The sequence below is a fragment of the Phalaenopsis equestris genome, unplaced genomic scaffold (assembly GCF_001263595.1).
Source record: "Phalaenopsis equestris unplaced genomic scaffold, ASM126359v1 Scaffold000224, whole genome shotgun sequence".
In the NCBI taxonomy this organism is placed as follows: Eukaryota; Viridiplantae; Streptophyta; class Magnoliopsida; order Asparagales; family Orchidaceae; genus Phalaenopsis; species Phalaenopsis equestris.
The window spans coordinates 6,584,666-6,608,747 of NW_018164666.1; the positions used below are offsets into that span (position 1 = coordinate 6,584,666).

At 33.0% G+C, this 24,082-nt stretch overlaps 1 protein-coding gene across 2 annotated transcripts in view; it reads left to right on the forward strand.

Moving 5' to 3' along the window:
* The window catches only part of LOC110023361, a 164,053-nt gene that overhangs the window by 11,091 nt on the left and 128,880 nt on the right, over positions 1–24,082 (forward strand). For both annotated transcript variants that reach the window (XM_020722739.1, XM_020722741.1), the window contains exons 5-9: positions 5,572–5,779; positions 5,936–5,995; positions 6,111–6,190; positions 18,686–18,835; positions 21,013–21,076. In XM_020722739.1, the coding sequence (XP_020578398.1) occupies positions 5,572–5,779; positions 5,936–5,995; positions 6,111–6,190; positions 18,686–18,835; positions 21,013–21,076 (562 nt within the window). The remainder of the gene's footprint in view (positions 1–5,571; positions 5,780–5,935; positions 5,996–6,110; positions 6,191–18,685; positions 18,836–21,012; positions 21,077–24,082) is intronic.

Sequence of the window (24,082 nt, forward strand, 5' to 3'; positions counted from 1 at the left end):
CAATGATGGAAAACAACAAAGTTGCAACTCCAAGAGGACCATCAGTGAGAATTGGGATGATTGGTTGCTTGGAGAATTCAAAATGGCCAGGTGTGTAGGTTACTCATTGAATGGGTTTTATGCGGTGGGGCACCGTGGCACGTTCATATACATTTAGTTCTTACATCTATATTTAGTGGGTTCTGGCGTTTGGTTTAGTTATACATTATGGATTATTTTTAATGTTTGTTTTTGTTCCATCTATCTTAGAACTATATTGAGTTTGTTTTGAGTATTAATTGTAAATGGAATCAATTTGGCACTTTCCGTGTATCGCCTCTGTTATTTGCTGTGTGGGGTTGGTTTTAATGAAATTGTTTGACCGGGATTTAGACCCAACCACTAAATTTGAAATGAGTCTAGTTGTTCATTTGGCCAATTTATTATCTCAAGCTTAATGGTTTGAACTAAGGCATAGCTTAGAGGTTGGATTCATTCAAATTTAAGTTTTATGTCTTCATTATGGTTGTCTTTTATTAAATACACTCGCCAATTGGTGTACTTGTTGGTAAAATGAATTTGACCTATAGGTCTTGCATAAAGTCTTACTATGTGCGGTTGGAAAACTTGAAATCATTGACATGTTGAATTAAGTTTGAGATGATGGTTCAAATTTATGTATCCCAGAATATATCTTGAGATTTAAACATAACACAATCTTTTTCATTATATTCATCTAAGAGTTTTCTTAACAATATTCAAGTTCCATTGGTACAATACTTTACAATTGATTGATATGCAATTAACTAAAAATATTGAATACACTCGTACAAACTATTGTTTTTATGAGTACTTACTAGACATAGATTTTAACCTTTTTGAAAAATTTGTTGATCGCAACTAATTATATTTATGAATCTTTATATTTCATTCATTTCTGAGTAACTATAAATACCAAGCAATAATTGATAATAATCCATGCATTGTTTTTTTAAGCTTTTTTTGGGATAGCTTTCCGCACAATTTTTAGCACATGACAGATATGCTCATGCAAGGGAGCAGCTTTTCTGCCCAGATGTGCTTCAAACTAAGAAAACACAACATCCTTCACTACACCCTCTAGAATGATCACCAAGCCTTATGACAGAAAGTTGGGCATATCCTTTCTGTCATACTGAGGATGTGTTTGGGGCGGTGGCGGTGCGACACCTCACCATAGTTCTTTTTGTTTTGCAAAACTGTGTTTTGTCTGCGTTATCAAAAAACTGTAGCTGAAAGCTGCGTTTTTCCCCTATACCTGACTACCTGTGGCGGCAGTTAGAAAGTTGCAATCTAATTTTTTCAAAAAAAAAAAAAATGTAAATGCCACAGTAGCCTTTTGAACAACAGATTTTTCTTCAGCAGCTTTATAACTTCTTATTCAAATAGCTACAGCTGTTCGAAACAGATCCTGAATGTGCTCATAGTTCTCTTAACTTTGTGTCATATTTAATACATGGTTGACTAATGAACTGAGCTGAGTTGAGCTTAGCTTGACTCGAGCTTGCATTAGCTAGAGATATAAATATATGAAAATTTAATAAAGGTATATGGATATTCTATCTTTAAAACCATTAACCTCTTCGAAATTACTTAAAGTTCATGCAATTTGATTCAAGAATTTCAGAATGTAGAATCGCTTTTCAAGAGATGTTTGATCATTTCAAGAGGATCTTCAATTAGATTTATATGGAAAAATGGTGATGTTCATCTCTTCTCCTTTTATGAAGGTTGGCCCACACCTCGTCTTATTTGGGGTGTATTCCATGATAATAACATATTTCTTAATTAGGTTAATTAAAAAAAATTAATTACTTTTGCATGACACTTGCTTGCGAAGCAGTTGTGGTTAGAACGTCACCCTCACTGCTTTGAGAGCCTTATTTAAGGGATTTTTATCCCTTGTTCCTTTATTATGTGCGAGAGACAAAGAGGACAAGATAGTGGTAGAGGAGCAAGACCGAGAAGGAAGAGGCAGCGTGCGGATGGTTCTGTGAGTGAAGGAAAACGACGTTGAAGTCAAATGAAAGTTTCAAAAGTTTTGTGCCAAGGAGGAAGGGTGATTGAGCGGCAATCTCTGCTGTTGCTAATGCCAGGCGCGAGTACGAGCGATCAAAGGGGGAGGCGACGATCGTACAAGCATACGATCGCTCAAGTAGGCACATTGAGCAGTCCTATCGCTTAAGCACGCTCTTTCCTTGCTTGTCTGCGATTGGCCATAAGGGAAATCAAAAAAGATTGAGGGAGGAGTGCAGGCAACGTCGTAGCCATGCAAACTTGGTGCTTCCTACACATGTGAGAAGCTTGACTGAGCGGCATCTCACACAAATACATGTGTGAGACACTCAATTGAGCGAATGTATTCTTCGCGTGCAAGAAACAATAATACAATGAAGGTAATTTATGAATTTTGTGACTTTAGGCTATAATTTGGAAACCCTAAATCATGTTTTATGAGTTTTGAAAAAGGGTTGAAGAAATTTAAGAAATATCACAAATCAATTTTTGAATGTTTGTTAAAAAATTTGCTTTAGGAACTTGATTTAGAAGCCCAAGCCAAAATTGCAGAATAGAAATTTCAAATATGAAATTTAAACCATGTGGAGCTTTAAAATTGTTTGATTATTAGATCAATATGAATTGCTGTTTTTTTTTTTAATTTGTGTTAAGTTAAATTAAAAAAAAACCGAGTTTTGAAGGCATAATTAAATTGCTTCAATTCAAGATGCCAAAAATTGTTTTAGGAAAGTTACATATAATGATATATGTTAACATTAATTAATGACATAACTTTCATTTAATCAAAATATATTGCTAAAGTGCATAAATAGAAATAATCATACATACTTATAAAATCCAAGTGAAGGAAAATCATATTAAAAAATATTGTTAATTTAAGGATAAAAAAAACGAACGCCAAAAAATAATAGAAGCTAATTCAGTTTAATCCATTAATATAGGTACACTGAATGAATAGTTGATCTAAGAAAGGACAATTGACTATGTTGAACAAATGAATAAATATGTTTTTATTTTATAGTAGATCTTTGTGAAATCAACTACAATTGTTTCTACTGTGTTAGTATTTTTCTTTTAAAAATGCACGTTTCATGTTTTTTCATACACTTAAATGTTTAAAATAAACGTTACGTAAATAAAGAAATAAAATATGATAATATGTATATGTATTTGTGAAGTTACCCACGTATGGTACTGATTAGGGAAGCAAAGTACCTGTGTACATCAAATAAAAATAGAAATGGTTGCTTACCGTTTTGTTAGGATTTAAAAAATGTTATGAAATATGTATTTTGAGTGTATATTTAGACGGTGATTCCATTGATGAATGTTTTAAATGAAATAAATTAAAATAATTATAAAATTGATTTCTTTACTGTCTTCTTTTTTCAGCTTATTTTTTTGTTAAAAAATATACAAATAATCCTTAAAATTCTCTCATGAATGGATCGGGTATTTAGTATCCCTCCATTGAAATCAGACTAGAGCTTTTCCTTCAAAAAATAATTCTGCTGCCATGAGTTTTTCCTTCCCATCTAGCCTATTCACTGTGAATAATCGCTCTGCTTGGTACACCCACCCATGTGCGTCTTCCCTCTCGAAGATCGACATCTTCAACTTCATAACTCCAACATTTCCACTCCAACTTCCTCTCTCCGCTTTCCCCCCTGCCATATATCGAGGTTAATATTTCCTCCTTCGATCATAAACATATCCCTTCTCTGCCTCTCTTTTTTATTCATTTTTCTTCATACCTCTTGCATAATCTCTTTTCCATGTTTCAACTCAACCACTTCCATCAGAAATCTCTAATCAACTCCCAATCTGAGCTCTGGAATGAGGATTGTGATGGTGGATGTTTTCCTTTTGTTCCTCACGTTCAATCTCATTTTCTTTATGTTTTGTAAATTGAGCTTCCGACATGGCCTTGAATTGTATCTCGCCTATTTATCATCTCTCGAATTTCCCTTATGCTCTCAAGTCGATCCTTCATTCGGTTCTCCATGGAAGAAAACCTATCCTCTATGGTGGCAAATATTTTTTCCATCTCAGATCTAATATGGCTGATCTCTTTCTCTAATTTCTTTTCCCAGTCATTTACTTTTTTCATTGCCATTCTTCTTAGAATTTTTTTTAATCACAAAAGACAATTTTTATATGTTGAAATCTTTCGGATGAGACAAATCGGGCGACTGTTCCGCAAGTCAGTGATCCCGGTTCACTCCACTCCGATCGTGACTTCCTAGGTAGATCCAATTGCGACCGTCTGGCAGTTGCGGTCCCATCTTCCCAATTAGATTTGAATTGTGACTGCTGCGCGAGGGAAGAGCTGGAACAGGAGAAGGTTGGGAGGCCTCTTCCCTGTCGTTTCCTTCCCATGTAGCTGTGATCGCGACTCTATCGAATCAACAACGTGGGAGGAAGAGATAACTTGGAGTTTTGGGCCTCTGTACATTGCTTCCCCTGCCTTCCCATGTAACTGTGATCGTGACAGTATCGGGAGTTTCAGGTCTCTTCGTCGATCCCTACCGCAGTGTCCGAGTCCAATCTTTAGCACCCCCTTGTACTAGAGTGTACTCGAGTTTTGTGCCTCCATAAGTCTCAATTCTTCTCTATTAGCTCTAATTGCGACTGTTTCGCGAGGTGAAGTCACAAAATCGTCTATTTGCCGCAATCCTTTCCCACGTAGCGATCCTTGGCTAAGCGCCAATCTTTGCAAAGGACCTTAATGGGGCTAGGATCACTTATATTTATAACAAGCTGAGCATGATAAATATTTATGCTCTAGCTTCAGGGAGAGTGCTATGGAAAGTAATAAATCTGAACCTTGTACATGAAGTTTATATGTTATGAAATTTGATATTAGACAACTAATTAGAAGAGATTTAATTACATGATCTTTTCTATATTAGAGTTATTCCTAATCTAGATAGTTGAGAGTGTGTATAAATATGTAATATATGTTTTCAATTGTGAATAAGAAAAGAGTAAGCTTTCCAGTTAGAATTATGAATGAATTTTTTTGGCTATTGCCCAAGCAATCTAACTTGTTTATGCGGGACACTCTTAAGTTTTGTATTCAAATTTCTTTCTTTCTTATTCTGTGTTGCAGTTATTCATAGATTTTTGCTGTATCAATTTGTAACGGAATTTTGTTGGAGTGATTCAACATTAGCTTTGGTTGTTACATGGAATCCTCTGATCTTGAACATAGGAAATTATATATTTAATCTGAAAAATGCAGTAAAGGTAAATAGAATTTATAAGATGTTTTTGAAAAGCATAATCAACGTTTCTTTTCTTTGATGAACTTAAAGGCAAGAAGTTTCCAGCTGCATTATACCAAGAAGCCTATTTGTTTAGATTTTCAAATGTTATATTATGTGCCAAACTTTTTGTTCGTTCTTATCTACTCCTGTATTGCATGCTTCATAGTGGCATTATAGAAGATACGCCAAGTTTTTTATTTTTTTCTCCTTGTCAGCATTATGACTTTTCTAGTGCTGTATGAAAATTCATCTGCCTTTCTATTAGGTCCTCTGTTGTGAAAGCAAAAGGTGGCCAAGTAAGTAAGATTGTTGAGATATCTAGCGTCGGACTTTATTGCAATATGTTTGAAGCAGCACAAAATCCAGAAGGTTTCGCTGCTATAGCAGACTCCAAGACATATTTTAAGCTGAATTCTGACAACGAGAAAGAGAATTTTTTAGTACTTCCATTTGATGTCAGAATCTGCCTGCTGGTATGTTTAAGGTTATGATATTCATCATCTTTCCTTCAAATTTTATTTGATACTAGTGATGATTTGGCCAACCATTGAAAGCTGTTACTTTCTTATGCTTAATGTTTAGATTTCTGTACCTCTGAAGACTAACGTTCTGCAGAGTGGTTTCCGCAGGCAAATAAATCTGAAAAATCCAGTAGCGCATATGCTGTTGATATCGAATCCACTATCTTGGTTTGTTCTCATGCAATGCAAAGGCAATTTTTATCATCATTTAAATTTTTAATGCGTGATATTTTAATTTTGAAATGCTAATGTTATTTCTGTTTGCCTTTATACGTTATCCCAGGCAGTCACACTAAATGAAATGCAGTTGCATCAGATTCTAAGTCTATTTGATTACTTCTCTATCTGCGTCCTTAGAGAAAGGTTTGATTTTGCTTTTCATAATTTTTTGTTTATCTGATCTTCTTTGCAGTCAATGAGTGCGTTTAAAAAGGCTCTGAATGTTTTCATTCAACTGATTTCAATTCCTTTTGCTGATAACCTAGTCTTCTTAATTGAAGATATGTTTGCTGCTGTAAATTACGGGCAATAGTAGCAAGGTCCGTGCGTTTACGCGTGTGCGTTAGAAAAAAAATAAAAATAAAAAAACTTACTGGCAATGGTATATGTTGGGGCTGTATTAGTGTGTGGAAGATTATGCATTTATACTGGATAAGATACATCGTGTCACGAACTGGCCTGAAATTACCAAGGCGGGAATATTCGGTCAACGGAAAAAATACCTAACTATTTCATTTCATAAATAAAATGATCTAAAACAAAAAAAAGAGCCCTTCTATTTCATAAAACTTTAATTTACAATAATTCGTGCATATGTTAATTTTTACAACTGGCATAACTTAAAATTTAAAGTGTAATATCAATCAGCCTCAACTCCTTCACGTTAGTATACATGCTCTTTAGGACGTTCTATCCTACAACAGGTTTTCTATAAAATGTTAACAACTAAATGTGTGAGTTAAGCGATTCAGTGGACAAAATATTTCTAAATTACAATAATTCTCATTTAATTTAATTTTTTTTTTGTAAAAATGCTATGAGCAATAAAAAAGAAACATCAAATAAATAGTTTTGTGTTTATTTTCATTTATTTATGTTACACTTTTTTTTATTACAAGTCATGGTTTTAACATACATTTTTTTTAAAAAATACGTTTGCTTATTCCATGCCCACCAAAAAGGTGGGCATCCTTTTCAATATTTATTTTCATTTCCATTTTCGTTTCGTACACATGTACATCACTTCTCGAGCTAGTAGAATTTGAGAGTGACTTTATATGCATACATATATTAATTTTTTTTTCTTGCATTTAACATTAAAAAATATGAATTTTTTGCATTTTAAAAGAAATGTTGGAAACAGTAAAAACATGTGTGATTGTTTTTATAGTAACATGTTTAATCTATTGTGGATTGCCTTTTTCCTTCATTCTATTTGTCCTTTGGTGCATCTATAATAATCATTTAAACTTAATTAGCATCGATGCATTTTAATCTTTCATTCATTTTCTATATATATTGTTTTCGATAATAATCCTTTCTATATGACTATTCACAATTCATTTCAGTTTCCAATTACATGATTGTGACAGACTGTTATCCTAATATTAAGCTATTTCATCATTAATCTTAATACATAAAATAATATATACTATATTTAAATTAAATTAACTTTCCAAATTTCAAATTAGGTAACATTCTTAAACTTTTAACCTAACTTAATATTAATTAATTAGGATAATTAACATTTATTTATTAAAATGGGTATTCATACTTGAAAATTTTCTCCTAAATAAGGCTCTTTTATGAATTTAGTCTTTTCTCCAAATATCCTAAACAAAATTTAACAAATTTTAACTCTCTCTCTCTCGCTTCCTCTCTTCCTTTCTTTGCCTCTCTCGCTCGCTATTTATGTATGGTGGGATCGAACGAACGAGAGGATAATTCCTCTTATTAGCTTTCGTTTAAGTAGCGAGGTTGTCCTTAGAATTCATCTACTTCACGGGCGTCGTGAGCATATAAACATTATTATTTTTATTAATTAAGTTATTTAATTTAATTTAATATAATTTTTTTAAAGTTAATTATGACATGACCTTAATTAATTGAGAAATTATGCTCGAAGTATGTGTGGGCTTCAAACATTGATGACCGATTTTCCCGAGTGTGGTTTAAGGTCAATTTTCTAAAAATTTGTTGAGGTTTCTTATGGCTTTTAGGACTATTTATCCTTCCCGCAGTGAGAGATTAATTTTGATTAAGACTAATTTGTAAATGCCAATTATTTACCAAATAGTCACAGTAATTTGATATGAGAATGACTAATTCTTCCCCTTTAATTTAAAATTGATTACTGGGAGAAATGATGATGAGTTCGATCAAGGTCCCATTTTTTTGTTGTTTTGGTTGGTCGTAAAATTGATCTATTAGGCAGGCGAGGTTGTCAATCTTAAATTGAAAGATTAGTGCCAACAATCACAGGTTGTCTTTTAAGAGGTTAGGGTAGATGTTTGCTTAAGGGGATATTTTCAAGCTGCTCTTGTCACGACTATCAAGGTGCTTGGAATTACTAAGGCTGAAATCGTCGGTCAGATGAAGAAGATTATTTAACAGTTTCATTTTATAATTAAAATGAAATCTAAAAGACAAAAGAACAATTCTATTTCATAAAACTTGTATTTACAACAATTTATTCATATTTAAGCATTGCATGTATTACTGAACTATATGTGGAAGGTGAGACTCATGGATAGGAGACATGTGTTGATCCAACTAATAGTGGCTGAAGACTACACCAGAATTTTTTCCAAAAAATATCTTAATATCGAAGGCAAATCAATGAAGTTACTTAAGTGGTCTCCCAATTTCGACCCAAATCATGAAACTCCCACTGTACCGGTATGATTTAGTTTACCTTGTCTCAAGCTGCATTTTTTTCATCATCAGGTTCTCTACTCTATTGGGGTCATTCTTGAGGATCCTTTGAAACTAGATCTGCCTACTTTCAACCTGACCAGACCCTCGGTGGTCAGAATACTTGTGGAAAGGGATATTACTTTACCAGATGTTACTGAAGTTTGGTTAGGCACAACCCATAATGGTTATTGGCAACAAATCATCATGGAGCATAGACCTTATTGTTCTCATTCCACTATAAGATGTTTGGTCATGTTTGAATGTTGGATGCATAAATATGTACCACAAATTTCATCCTAATTTGAAATCTAAGGGTCAAGTGAATAAGGATGGGTTTAACCCCACTGCTGTGAACATTTTAGTTCCACCTGAGGATGATACTATCAAACAGGAGGTGTCTGTTGCACCTAAGGACCTCCCCCCCAATGACACTGCTGTTACTGTTACTGCGAGTGATGCGATGCTGGCACCTACAAACTCCATACAAAATATTTCTGATGGACTATTGCCTATAAATGATAGTGTTCAAACTGATAATCAAGAAAACCTCGCAGCTCTCAAGAAGTAACCGGTGTAGCGGCAACTCACACTTCTCATATTGTAGAACCTATTGTGGGTACTACTGTTCCTTCTGGTTCAGCTCTACCCCATCAAACGGATTCTTCGGAGAAGGAATGATAGGTTTACACTTCCAGGAGAAAGAAGAAGAATGAAAATCTACTAGAGCTCAGAATCTACTAGAGCTCAGGAGCTCAGGAGTCTTATGGATGATACTTTGGTTACTACGGGTAATGGTCAACACCTTACCAATCTGCTAGCTGGATCACTACCGAGAACCAGAGCCAGAGGCAAGATTAAATTGGGATGACCCACACTTTTTCAACACTCGGGTGGTTTTTGGGTTTCTTTATATTTATATATGTACCAATCTTTTACATTTTTTGGTGTGTGTTGTACCGTGTGGGTTGGGTGTTTAGGCCCACCCATACGTGTACCGTGTGGGTTGGGTGTTTAGGCCCACCCATACAAACCTATCTGTATTTTTATCTTTAATATATCAGTCCTTGGGCTTTTTTTTTTTTAAATATATTACTGAACTATAACGCCTATCATTCTGCACACCTCGGTGCCTGCACACATACTCATTGGGGTCCAACTAGCCTAAAACTAGTTTCTTATAAAATATTAGCAACTAAAGGTTGATTTAAAACTATCTAGTGGTCAAATGTTTCTAAATTACAATAATTCTCATTTTGAAATATTTTGTAAAAAAATACTGTAAATAGTAAAAAAGTCAACGGGCAACAAAAAAACAATAAATATAATATTTTGTTGTTTTCTTTCATTTTTTTATGTTTCACTTTTCATTATTAAAAGTCACCATCTAAACATATACTTTTTTAAAAATATATATTTAACCTTTTACAGCCATAAAGGTAGACTATAATTTTTATTTTTATTTTCATATATGGGTACATTAAATTCCTTTGCTAGTATCACTCAGGAGTGACTCACATATGCATTAATATATCATATTTTATTTCGTTTCTTGCATTCAACATTTAAAAGAAAAACAATAACTTTTGTATTTTAAATAAAAAATACTAAATCAGTAAAAAACAGTTATAGTTGATTTCATAAAGAACTTCAATGGAACACGTGAGGATATCTTTAACAATTAGTTGCTTTACAGTAAAAACAATTAGTTAATTAAAAATTTTGAACAGTTAAAAAAATTATTATTGCAATCTCCTATTCTTATAAAAATTTTCTCCTTAAAATTTAAAGTACAAGAACATACTTCATACCTTAATTGAACACGTGAGGATAACTTTCTATCATTTTTGATTCATTTTTCCATGTGATTTTTTTTTCAGTTTGTGTTTCCATTATACACAAGCAAAAGGAATCTCTCTACTTAGTTTCTTTACACCATAATCTTTGATTCTTTCTTGTTCATCTATAAAGGTCAGATTTGGTTGAACTTCAATGGAGTGTATGACAAGCTTCTCAGTCTCATTATCAATATATTTCCATAGTAAGAAGATATGAAACACATTTGTGCATGGACTCAACTTCCTAGACTTTCCAAACCGCTTAACACATTTTGTTGGACTGATCTTTATAAAAATAAATTTTCCTTCAAATTTCACCGGTTGATGCTTAGCATCATGCTATTTTCTCTGCCTATCTTGGACCACTCCTAGTTTGTCATGAATGAGCTGGATCTTCTCAATTGTTTAAACAACTAAATTAACACCATTTAATTTCTTTTCTCTAGTTTCATCCCAACAAAGAGATGTTTTCATTTTCTTCCATATATAGTTTCATATGGAGCCATACCATTACTGATCTGAAAATTATTTTTGTAGGCAAACTCTATCAGAGGTATGTGCATTCCCCAACTTTTACCAAAATCAAGTATACGATGTCGAAGCAGATCTTCCAATATTTGGATTGTTCTTTTTGACTGTTTTGTTTGGGAATGAAAAAGTGCACTGAATATCACCCAAAGCCTCTTAATTTTTCCTCCACAGTCTGACGTAAATTTACTATCTTGATTTGAAATAGTAGACTTTGAAACTCTATGCAACCACACAATTTCATCAATATAAATTCTGGTCAGCTTGTTTTAATAATCTAGGGCAAGAAATGTGCAAATTTGGCCAGACGATCAATAATCACCTATACAACCTGATGACATTGCTTTGCTAGCCCCTTCACAGAGTATTGTAATTTCCTCTCATTTCCATTTTGATATGGGCAAAAGTTGCAACAACAAACTTCTGATGTCAAGCCTTGACCATTTGACAAGTAGGACATTTTTCCATGCACTCTGCTATGTTGTGCGTCAACCTTGACCACCGAAATAAGGCTTTAAGGTCGTGATACATCTTGTTGCTTCTAGATGTATTGGGTATTCTGAGTATTGTGTCTTATGCATAACTTCTTTCTGTAAATCATTCACATCAGAAATATAAATTCTATTCTTGTACCTCAATAATTTTTTTTCATCAATCTCATATTTCTCCATCTCACGTGCATTCACCTGCTCTATTTTCTGAAACTCTGCATCATATGGCAATGTATCTCATATTCAACCCTTCAAAGTTGGTTGAGTTAATATTTGATTCGATAGTGCAAAATTGTCAACATTTGATACCACTACTGATAACTGTAAATACTTCATATCTTTAAGTAGTTCTTGCTGTGTAATTACCTAGTTAGCATCACCACTTACCTTCCTGGTTAGCACATCAGCCACAACATTTGCTTTTTCTGGGTGATATTGTATATCCAAATCATAATTTTTGATAAACTCACACCTATCTCCTCTGCCTTAAATTCAGCTCCTTATGCTTTAAAATATACTTTAAGATTTTGTGATCAGTGAATACTTCACACTTGACATCATGTAAATAATGCTTTCATAGCTTCAAAGAAAATGCTAGTGCTGCTAGCTCCAGGTCATGTGTCGGATAATTCTTCTCATGAGTTTTTAGTTGTCTAGAGGCATCAACAAGTACCTTCTTGCGTTGCATAAGAATACATACAAGTCCTCTTAAAGAAGGATCACTATAAATCTAGAAGCCTTATGTCCCTGAGAGAATAATCAATACTGAAGTTGCCATTAAACACATTTTCAACTTCTTGATAGCTTCTTCACAACGACCTGCCAACTCAAAGTTCACCGCTTTCTAAGTCATCCTGGACAAAGGCAATGCGATTTAAGAGAACATCTTAACGAATCTCTTATAATAATGTACCAGACGTAGGAGACTCCGTACTTTTGTAGCGGTGATTAGTCTTGGCCAATCAGCCATCGCTTTAACCTTATTTTGTTCTACTATGAAACCTTCAGTGCTAATTATATGCCCCAAAAATCCTATGCTTCTCAACCAAAATTCACCCTTTGACAACTTGGCATATAACTATCCTTCAGCATCTGCAAAATGATGCAAATATGATCTGCATTTTGAGCTTCATCATTGGAATATGTTAGAATGTCATCCATGAAGACAATCACAAATCTATCCAAAAATGGTTTAAAGATTCTGTTCATCAGGTCCATAAAACTACTAACGCTTTTAACAACCCAAAATGCATTTCCACAAACTCATAATGCTTGTATCTGATACTAAAGCTGTCTTTGCTATTTATCTTCTTTAGTTATTAACCGATGATAATCCGATCACTTATCAATTTTAGAAATTACAGAAGCCTCTTCCAATTATTTAAAAAGATCATCAATTCTTGATAATGGATTTTTGTTCTTGATTGCGAGCTTGTTTAATTCTAAAATAGTTAATACATAGCTTTAATTTCCAATTTTTCTTCTTAGCAAAAAATGCTGGAGCTCTCCAATGGGAAGTGTTTTCCTTGATAACTCCTTTCTCAGACAAGTTATTCAGCTGGCTCTTTATTTCTTGCAGCTCCTTGATTGTCATCCTATAAGGTGCTTTTGCAACTGGTTCTGCACTTGGTATGAAATCAAATAGAAATCTCTCTTTTTGGAGGCAAACCTGACAAATCATTTTCAAATACTTCTATGTACTTCTTTACTACCAGTATATTTTCTAATTTCTTGAGTTATTTCGCAATATCAATGAGTTAAGCCAAGCACCTTGATGCCCTTTTGTTAACAATTTGTAGGCCTTTAAATTCGATATCTTCATGGATAAGGCTCCTCTATCTCCTACAAGTTTGAATTCTTCTTCTCCAGTGATATTGAACTTGACTATTTTTTTAAGCAGTCAATGCTTGTGAAGTGATTAGATAGTCAATCCATCTCTAGGATCACTTTGAATATGGTTAGTAGTAATACGACCAAATTTGCCTTCATGCTTCTATAATTTATTTTCTGATTCACATCATAGCTTCTATCAGACATTATGCGAGACCCATTAGGCAGAAGAATTGATAAGACAGAACGTATTCTGAATAATTCCAATTATTTAGATACACAAAATTTTCAAAGATAAACAAATGTGATGCTCCAATATCAAAATAAAGTTCTAATTAATTTATTTTGGATAATGTAAAAATGAAGAGAATATAAAAGTCTCAAAATAAATAAAATGTCATAGATCTATTGAAATAAAGAAATACCTATAAGGACATCAAGTGAAATCCTTGCTTTTTGTTGAGCTAGTGCATATACTCTTGGTCGTATACCTTGGTGGGTCTAACTCTGAGCTAAAACTGATCCTGACAATTCAGCTCTCCTATGTTTGCCAAAAGTCCTTTGAGAAGGTGGAGCATTAAGTCTACATCATCCTGAGGTCTCTGGCCCAAAGTAGGACATGACCTTGCCATGTGTCTTAGCTGATGACAACAAAAGCAGGTGTTGTTGCCTAAGAAACATTCTCCTCTATGATCTTACACAGTTGGCATAAGTGGACATGCTGTTGTTACTGTTTATGTCATTGCCAAAACCAACTGATGTTGAGTCTAGACTTTTTTAAATTGGATTGCCCAGACTGGACACACTGAGCGACCTGCTTATATCCATACCTCTCATATCCTCTCCTCCTTTTAAAATCTCTATGCCTCTGCGTAGTCAGCAAGTCAACCTTTGTCCTCGCTTTCTCTACAAGAACCGAGTAATCCTCAGTGCATGGAGAGATTAAAGGTTGTCGTTGTCTAATTACATCCTTCAATCCAGATAGAAAATAATGTAACTTATCTTTGGCATCGAGGATTAAATGAGTGTATAGCGAGGTAGCATTGTAAACTCAGCCTCGTACTGCATGATGGAGCGGTTTCCCTGCACCAGACTGATAAATCGGTCCCTCATCGCCTCTTTTCGTAGAGAAGAGCAAACCAATCACGGATAGTCTTCACGAAATGTTTCCACTAAATCTGGCTACTGGGTCATCCTTCATTCTTCTCCTATAGTTGTCCCTGCCATCACCTCTCTACTTCCCCCTCGAAGTCAAAATTAGCCAATGAGACCCTCCTTTCATTAGTGCAGGACAAACCGTTCATGATTTTTGCTATCTGTAACAACTAGTTCTCTGTCTCAATTGGACCTCTTGCTCCTAGAAAGTGGGGGTCGCATGTTCTGTAACGGCTTTAGATATTTATCCATTTGTGTTGTTTCATTCACATTGAACCGAGTCTAAATCTTGAATAAGTCGTGTCTCTGGGGCATCATTTGAGTAAATGCCTCCATAAGGATGCTAGCACTACTAGATAGAGGATCTAATATATGCTGCAGGCACCAAATTCTATTGATCAACAACTCTTGCCTTTCTATCATTCCTTTTAGCATTCTCTGGATCAATATTAATTACCCCGAGATATCAAATTTTTTTTGTTATTAGCATAAACATTACAATTACTTTTTACTTTTCTTGATGAGTATTACTGATTTTTCTAATAAATCTTTTATTATCAATTTCATTTTGCTCTTACTTGGGCTCTGATATCACTCTTTTCACGACCTTACCCGGGATATTAGAATTATCAATGCGGGAACTGTCGGTCGGATGGAGGAAAATCATCTTACAGTTCCATTTCATAATAAAAATTAAACTCAAACCACAAAAAGTCATTTTATTTCATAAAATTTATATTTACAAGTGTTTATTCACATTTAAACGTTTATATCTAACAGAAAATAAAGCTGAACTAGAATACCTATTATCCTACACTTCTCGTCGCATGCAGTCGTGCTCATTGGTGTCCATCTAGCCTAAAGTTCATTTTCTTGTAAAATGTTAGCAGCTAAAAATTGAGTTAAAACCATTCAACTGACAAATGTTCTTAAATTGCAATTATTCTCATTTTAAAATATTTTTTTTAAATGTAATAAATAATAAAAAAGATAATGTGTAGTAAAAGAACAATAAAGAAAATATTTTTCTATTTACTTTCATTTATTTTTGTTTCATTTTTCATTATTGAAATTCATCGTTTAAACATTTACTTTTAAAAAAAATATATGTTAAATATTTTCAAACCCACCATAAAGAAGTCAATAATTTCTATTTTTATATTCATTTTTGTGCATGGGTACATTATATTCATTTGTTAGTACTATCCATGGGTGACTCCCATATACTGTATATATCATATTTTATTTATTTTTTACATTTAATATTAAAAAAACATGAACTTTTGCATTGTAAAAGAAGAGCTGAAAAACAGTAAATACATGTATAAATAAGCGGAATTATTGTAAAATAAAATATAGTTACACACCTGTAGGGTCAAATGGCTGTTTTTTTTCCTTAGGTGAATTTAGTTCTTAAGTGCACCTATAGTCACAAATTAGATATAATTAATTTCTCTTCAGGGTTAATCTTCTTTCCTATTAATTCTAGATTTATTGTTATTATTATTTTCATAGTTTATTTAATTATATAAACATTTACATATACCTATATAAATATAGTCATCTAAATTTCCTTTATTTTTCTAAAACATATAACTAATTGATTCAATTATAACTTTATCTTAATATTATGTCATCTCATCAATTAGTATTACTATACTCTAAAATATTGCATTTAAATAAATTTAATTGACTAAATTTTTTTTTAACATGCATAGAAACATGTTTATTTGGCTTTTAAACCTAATTTAATTATATAAAGAGTAGTTAAATTTTAAATTAAGCTTCATACCTGAAATCCCTTCCATAGCAAAGTTCTCTTTTTCCTGCTTTAGACTTATTGCCAGTTACCTTTAGACAATTATTAACAAAATCGAAATAAGTAAAGTTTCTGAAATTTCATTTTAATTTTTATTAAATTTTTCTTTAGCAAAATAAAATTAACATAAATCCTAAAAATTAAGTTTCATTTTTCTTACTGAAGCTGAATTCTCCCCTTTAACTTTCACAGCCTTGCCCTAACTCACTCACCGAGCAGGTGGGGCTTACTGGAGCCCTTCAGGTAAGCAAGAAGGTTTTTGCGGCCTATTCCTTCTCCCATAGCTCGCGATCGAGTGTTCCTACAAGCCGCATGCACTTCTATTTGGCTTGATTAGGTGCAAAAGCCCACTGGAAAAGCTCACAGGAAAAGCTCTCACGAGCCGTGCCTTGCGTTAGGAGCTCGATCATTTCTTTATGAGATGCTTGATTCTCCCTTACACAAGGAAAGTGCACGGTTTTCCCTTTCTCTGCATGCGGCTTCACCCTTCTTCCTTTGTACGTTACTTGTATTTTTGATTTGAGCTTCTCGAGTGCCTGTCTCGCTCGTTTGTTTGGTAGAATGGAAAGAAACGACACACTAGGTGACCCGCCATAACTCTCTTCCCTTCAGTTCGATCTCGTTTTCTCCTCCTTTTCGTTTACCTCTTTCTTCTCCTAATGTTGTTTCTTATTCCTCTTTTCTTTTCTTATTCCTTCGGACTCGCGAGTTTCGACTCCTTACCTAGACTTCATATACTCTCTATCGATTTCTCTCCCCCTTTCTCACTGTCTCCCACTCTATCTCTCTCACATGTGAAATGAAAGGAATGAGAGAAGAATCTATCATATAATCCTTTTCATGAGCGGCGGGAGTTCGAGTGAGCGACACCTGCCTCTCAGGTGTTGTAAATAGGTTTTTTCATTTTCTTACCACATAAAACCAATAAAGTCAATATACCTTTACTCTTTATGATTGTTCTTCAACTGTGAATAATATGACGATATAAATAAGCAAGTTTGTTATGGCATTCTTAAATATTCGGTTCTCAGCGGAAGCTGCTGATCCATTTATAAAAAGGATTAGCAGGCATCTTGTCATGATCGACTAAGCTCACTTTAAAACTATTTTGATTGTTGAATCCTATATCATTACTTTTATAATCGATCAACTTGCATTGTGATGATCATTTACAATATTCTTGATGCAACCGTTGCTTGGCAGTGACAATCTTGATATTATGGTTGATAAATAATTAAGCCTAATATCTCAATTGGATAAAAATAAATAGACATGCAATTAATATCAAGAGATCGCACACATAATGAAGCACCATAACTGGAGCAATAATTTTTTAGGTTAGATCTCAGAGCAACAATTCAAATGCATAGAACATGTGCTATAAAATAGCTGGCATGTGTAGAATTCAAAATCTTGAGATAGGCATACTTCAACATTTTTATAGGTCCATTAAGACACCTCTCTTAATTTGATCAATAATGATTTCACTTTTCTTCCAGATCCAAATGTGTAGGTTATTTATTACTTCATGTAAAAGACAACTTTTTGAATTTTGTAACTCAACGTAAATTGTTAATAAAATTCATTGCCAAAAGCAAGATTTATGAATTCACCAACCCAAGCAGTCACAATTATTTTGATATCAAGATTAGTTTATAAATTTTATTTTAAATTTTGTAACCTTTAATTTTGGCTGCCGGTGTGTGGCAACTGCTATTGGATGAATTTTAAAATTTATGTTGTATTTTTCAATGATTTTTTATATTTTATTTATTTTTTTACAAAATTTAAATTTTTTTTAAATGATGAGTTAAAATTCTTTATTATTTTAATTGGATATGGTTTTATTTCCGATTAATTTTTTGGATTGAATATGTTTTTTCTTAATTTTTTATTCGTTGTAATTGGAGCTTATCAGAGTTGGCCAATAGTCACCATACTTGGCTCTTATCATATACTACTGCTTTAACTTAAATCCTTTAGGAAGTGGGTTGGACCAACTAGGCAATGGCTCTACCTCCGTCCAAAAACCTTATGCTAAGTTATATTTTACAAATTTAAGGGTGAAATTTATTGTCATTATCAACCCCTTTTATGAGGACATACCCTCTTCATTATTTTTAATTTGTGCATTTTCACCAACTTTTATGGTGAGCATTACTATCTGTGCGTCTTTTATTTTGTTTTTTTTTCCTTTACCTAATCCATTCTTTATAAATATTTTTCTCATCCAGCATGATTATCTTCTGACTAGTATTCTTTTTATTGTCACTTGATTCCATAGATATGGACGTTTTCGACCATCAATAATCTCATTATCTAGGAAGCTTACTGGATGGCAAAGGATGTGGTGGCAATATGCACAGAATGCTGTTTTAGCCGATGTTCGCCAGAAATTGTGGAAAACATCCTGGAGCAGCCTTGGTAAAAGAATGTCAGTTTTTCATGAAACCTTGCGATATTCTCTTTTAAATTGATCATAAATTCTTTCGTTCAACTCTTTTTGTTATTCTTTGTTTAATTATTTTTGTATTTGATAGATTGGTTTATGTTTTAATAATTTAATATGAAATTTCTTATGTGCTCGCTCCTTTAATTAAAATTTTGAGGAATATCATTCACAAATATTCATTAATATTCATGTTGAATCCATTGTTTCTACATTGGAAGCTTTCTTATATTTTTATCCTTTACTCTTACATTTCCGTATGCGCATCAATTTTTACTTTTCTTAAAACAATCATACATTGCAAAGCAGATTCATTTGATAACAATATACAAACTTATTCTTGTATGCTCTTAAAAAAGAGTAAATCTTTTCACATACCCATAACTATACACTCATGAATCTCCCTCGCTCTTTTCTACTTTCATGCATCGCACCATCTTTTATATGTTGCTAAGAACTCAATGAATGAGATATAGTTAAATCCTACTTTTTTGTAGCACATAAAGGCTAGTTAGTTGCTTCAAGATTAGAATTTCACCGACTAATCAAAATAAGTCAAAACTGGTCCCAAATGCCTGAATTTGAGGCATTTTGGCACTTTTTTCTATTTCATTGAATTTCAGATATTTATATTTGTTTTTTTTTTCAATGTAATAAAAAATGGATATTATCATTGTTGTTTCAGGTGATTCGTTATATAATGATGAAGTTGTCACAAGTCATTAAAAATGTTGCACAACTATGAAGATTTGTAACATAAAAAGCACGTATACAAAATACATTCAAACAAAACTAGATTGTTGAACTAATAATATTTATCAGTGAGAAGAGCAGCAGTCCTACATTTAAATGCAATTCCAAAAGTCTTCAGGTGTGTTATTACATATAGTGTGGAATCTGGAAAATTTGGGAGGATGATTTTTTTTTAATGATTTGTGTATCTATGATAAAATACAAGTTCAAACTTTTTATCCACTAGATTAGGTTATCTTTTGATAGAATCTTAAAACTGAACAGACCTTGAATAATTTTTAACCTCCACACTGGATCATTCCCAAGTAATATTGGTGATCATAATTGTAGCTTCATAGGAGAGGAGATATAAGAGTACTGAAGGAATCTCAAGGAAGAGAATACATGAAAGAAGAACTTTGGAGAAGTAGTTAGAATATGAGAATATTTTTGGGGGGCAAGAGTGTGGTGCAATCCCCGACATGATGAGATAATCCCATATATATTTTCACTCTTCAACTGAACCCGTCAGGCCTAACGAAGGTGTAGCAGAGGGTGACTTATTCAGACTCAATTTCCATTAATATTCATCTCGACTCATATAATTCTGGCCTAAATAATGAATTAGTGTCATCAAATTTTCATAAGAAAACTTTTACAATTGAATTCTAATATTTGTTCATGTCAAACATTAACAGGAAACTGTACAAAAATAAACCTCAAACTATATAGAGTTGCTAAAACATTATACAATCATACGATTTCTATTTGGTTTCATATTGCTATATTATATGCAGTCGATAACATTCTGTTTTTTTTTTGTTCAAATGGCCGTTATGTAATTTTCTTTTTTTTTCGTGTTTTTGGTTCTTAATGACAAGCAAGCTTTCATCCAGCTTTTCAGTTAAAAAGGTGGTGAAATTTTGTCTGTAGGCTGTTTATTTAATTTGCAATTATATAAATGAGAAGAATGCTGTTAGTCATCCTAAATTGTTTTCTGCATATGAAGATTGATTTATGATAATCTTTTGTATCATAGGTTTCTGATATATTTAAGTATAGGTTTCTTATATATTTAAGGTGAGCTAATACGATTTCCATATATTTCTGAATTGGCTGCTGAACTGGTTGCTGGAGAATTGTCTTCAAGGTGAACAGGAAGATATTGTCTAACCAAACTCGAAGTTCCCTCTTGTTGTCTTCAGTTAGCTTCACTATTAGATAACATTGCTTTATATGTAATGATTATACAGTTATGGTGATAGATGGTTTGTAATTGCCATGATACATTTTATTTTGTCAAAGCTATTGTTATCTCCTTGCAATTATGTGAAATATGTTGCAACTAATTTTACTGTTTTTAAATTTCAATTTGTTGTTATGTTACTACTAATGCTAATAAACATTTCATCCCACGGACTTTTATGCAGTATTCAGCGTCGGAAGTATGCTAATTTGTATAGAAGGAAGCTTGAACTGATTCAACAAGAGCGGGTGAGCTTTGTTTTTCTTTCACTTATACTGTTGTACGTTGCCCCTTGCTTTATGTTCTGGCATCATTTCACCTTTTTGGACGTTTTTTACAATCTTGTCTTAGCTCATGTATGAGAAAAAAAGCGCCACTTTTCAATAGTGTCTTTCTCACTATGCGAGATATCAAAGATGCCGCTTGAATACTGTTATTGTTGTGAATGCATGATTTACTGCAGATTTTTTTTTCTGAAATGCGGAGTACAAAACCTTTTCATTAAAGGACCAATCAAGAAAATAGCTTACAAGAGTACATGAAAGAGTAGCGATACAAGGAAATGCAAACTAAAGCAAATGCTACATAATTTGGAAGATTCATCCGGGAACTCCCTACTCCCTAATTTCATACTTTTATTTCATACTTTAAAGTTCAGTCCATGCTTACATTGTTCTTATGGATCAGTAGCATCATATGATAGTGCGCATGCTCATTGGTGCATTACGGTCCACTAATTAGTCCAAATCAACCAGTAAAAAAATTAATTTCCATTGGCCATTTACAGAAAGTAAAATATTGCTGAATTTACCATTTTCTGTTTTTTAAGGCTTATACATCAAGAGTGAATAACACATCTTTGCATGTGATGTATCACTCATTTAGATATTTCAAAAATATGATATGATTATGCGTAATTTATTAATAAGTAATAGAATAAGAGAATATTCCTACTGGAAAATGTCATTATCAATGTGTTATTTGGCATGAGATTGTTTTGACATTTACATATATGAATGTTTATGAAGACAAGTAGGTTGAAAAATTAATTATCATGGTATGAAGACAATTGAGTTTTTTAAATAAAAGCATGATTGTTATAAAAATGCATAATATTAGGTCAAAACGCTAATTTTGGATGCCTTGACTTAAACCACTTAAAACATTAGAAATAATTTATTTGCATGTTTTGTATAAATAACTATACTATTTATAGGCGGAAAATGCTATGGTAATATCAAAGGAAAGATGAAAAAGTAAACAAAACTATATGCAATGTTCCTTTTGACAAATAAAAAAATGAGGGATCAATAGGAATATGGACTTGTAACTTCTAATAGAGAAAATTTAAGCGTATAGGGCTAGCACTTGGGTGGGTCTTGTTGTAACTGAAGAGGGTTGCATTCAACTCATAAGCATGATTGAAAATTAATAGGGGCTCGTGTTCAGTTCAGGAGATTTGTGCATTTAACATTGAGTAGATTGTAGATGAAGATAAGCTTCTTTGCTTGGCTTGAGATAGACTATTTTTTAATAACAACAGAGCTTTAATCTCACTACGTGTGGTCGGCTACATGAATCCTTTTTCTCCATTGCGTCCTATTTAGTGTCGTATTTTCATTTAGTTCTAATAAATTAAGAGCATATTTTATACATTAAGCCCTAGTCTTTCTAGATCTACCTCTGCCTTTCTTAACATATGTCGAATAAGTCGAATCTAAAACATCTATTCTCCTAATCGGATCATCAGATGTTCGACTTTTAATGTGACCAAACCATTTAAGATGACTTTCTAATTTTGCCCGTCACTGGAGCTACACCAACCCTATCACGTATATATTCATTTCTCATTTTGTTTATAAGTGTAAAGCCACTCATCCACCTAATCATTCTCATCTCGACAACACTTAACATAGTATTATGCTTCTCTTTTAAAGGCCAACATTTAGCGCCATAGAGCATTGCAGGTCTCACCACCATCTTATAAATTTTTCCTTTCAGTCTAAGCATAACTTTTCTATCACACAAAAGACCCGAAACATTCTTCCACTTCAACCAACCAAAGTGAATTCTACTATTAGCATTCCCATCTATATCACCATCTCTTTGAACAAAAAACTCGAGATATTTAAATCGCTCACACCTTTTAATAATTTGATCACCCAAAGTTACACTTCTGTCACTAGAGCTACGACTACTAAAATTACATTCCATATATTCAGTTTTAGTTCTACTCAATAATTTGATCACCCAAAGTTACACTTCTGTCACTAGAGCTATTATTACTAAAATTGCATTTTATGTATTTAGTTTTAATTGTACTCAAATGAAGGCCTTTAAACTCCAATGTAGACCTTAAGAATCCAAGTTTTTCTAGGCTTTTTCTCTCGTCTTATCCACGAGAAGGATATCATCAACAAAAGCATACACCAAGGACATCCTCCTATAAATGTCCATTAAGACCATCCATAATCAAAGCAAAAAGACATGGGCTTAAAGCCGATTCCTGATGTAATCCAACAGAAATAGGAAAATATTTGTTCAATCCTCCTTCAGTTCAAAGACAAGTAATAGCTCTAGCATACATATCTTTAATGACTTAAATATAAGCCACATCAACACCCCTCTCAAGAACTCTACAAAGGATATCTCTTGGAACCTTATATTAAGCTTTTTCTAAATCACTAAATCAATAAAAATCAAATGTAAAAATCAAATGTAGATCCTCTTTATTATCTCTGACCATCTCCATTAAACCTCTAAATAAATGTATAACTTCCATGGTAGACCTGCCCGACATAAATCCAAATTGATTATGAAAAATCTTTGTAATACATCTTAACCTATGTTCAATTACCCTCTCTCATAATTTTAAAGTTTGACACATCAACTTAATTCCTCTATAATTTGCACACTCTTGTGCATCCCCTTTATTCTTAAAAATGAGGACCAAAATACTTTTCCTCCACTCCTTAGGTATCTTTTTTTGTTTTTAAAGTAATATTAAAGAGTTTAGTAAGCCAAGAAACTCCCAAATCTCCTAAATATGTCCACACTTCAAGTGGGATATCATCATGTCCTACAGACTTTCCACCCTTGGCTTTTTTTAAAGCTTCTTTAACTTCCTTTTTACTAATGCGACGTTAAAATGAATCGTTTTGTTATTATTAACGTTATTAAGATCTCTAAGATCGATCTTATTTTCAGAAACTTTATTAAAAAATTTATAAAAATAACTCACCCACCTATATTGA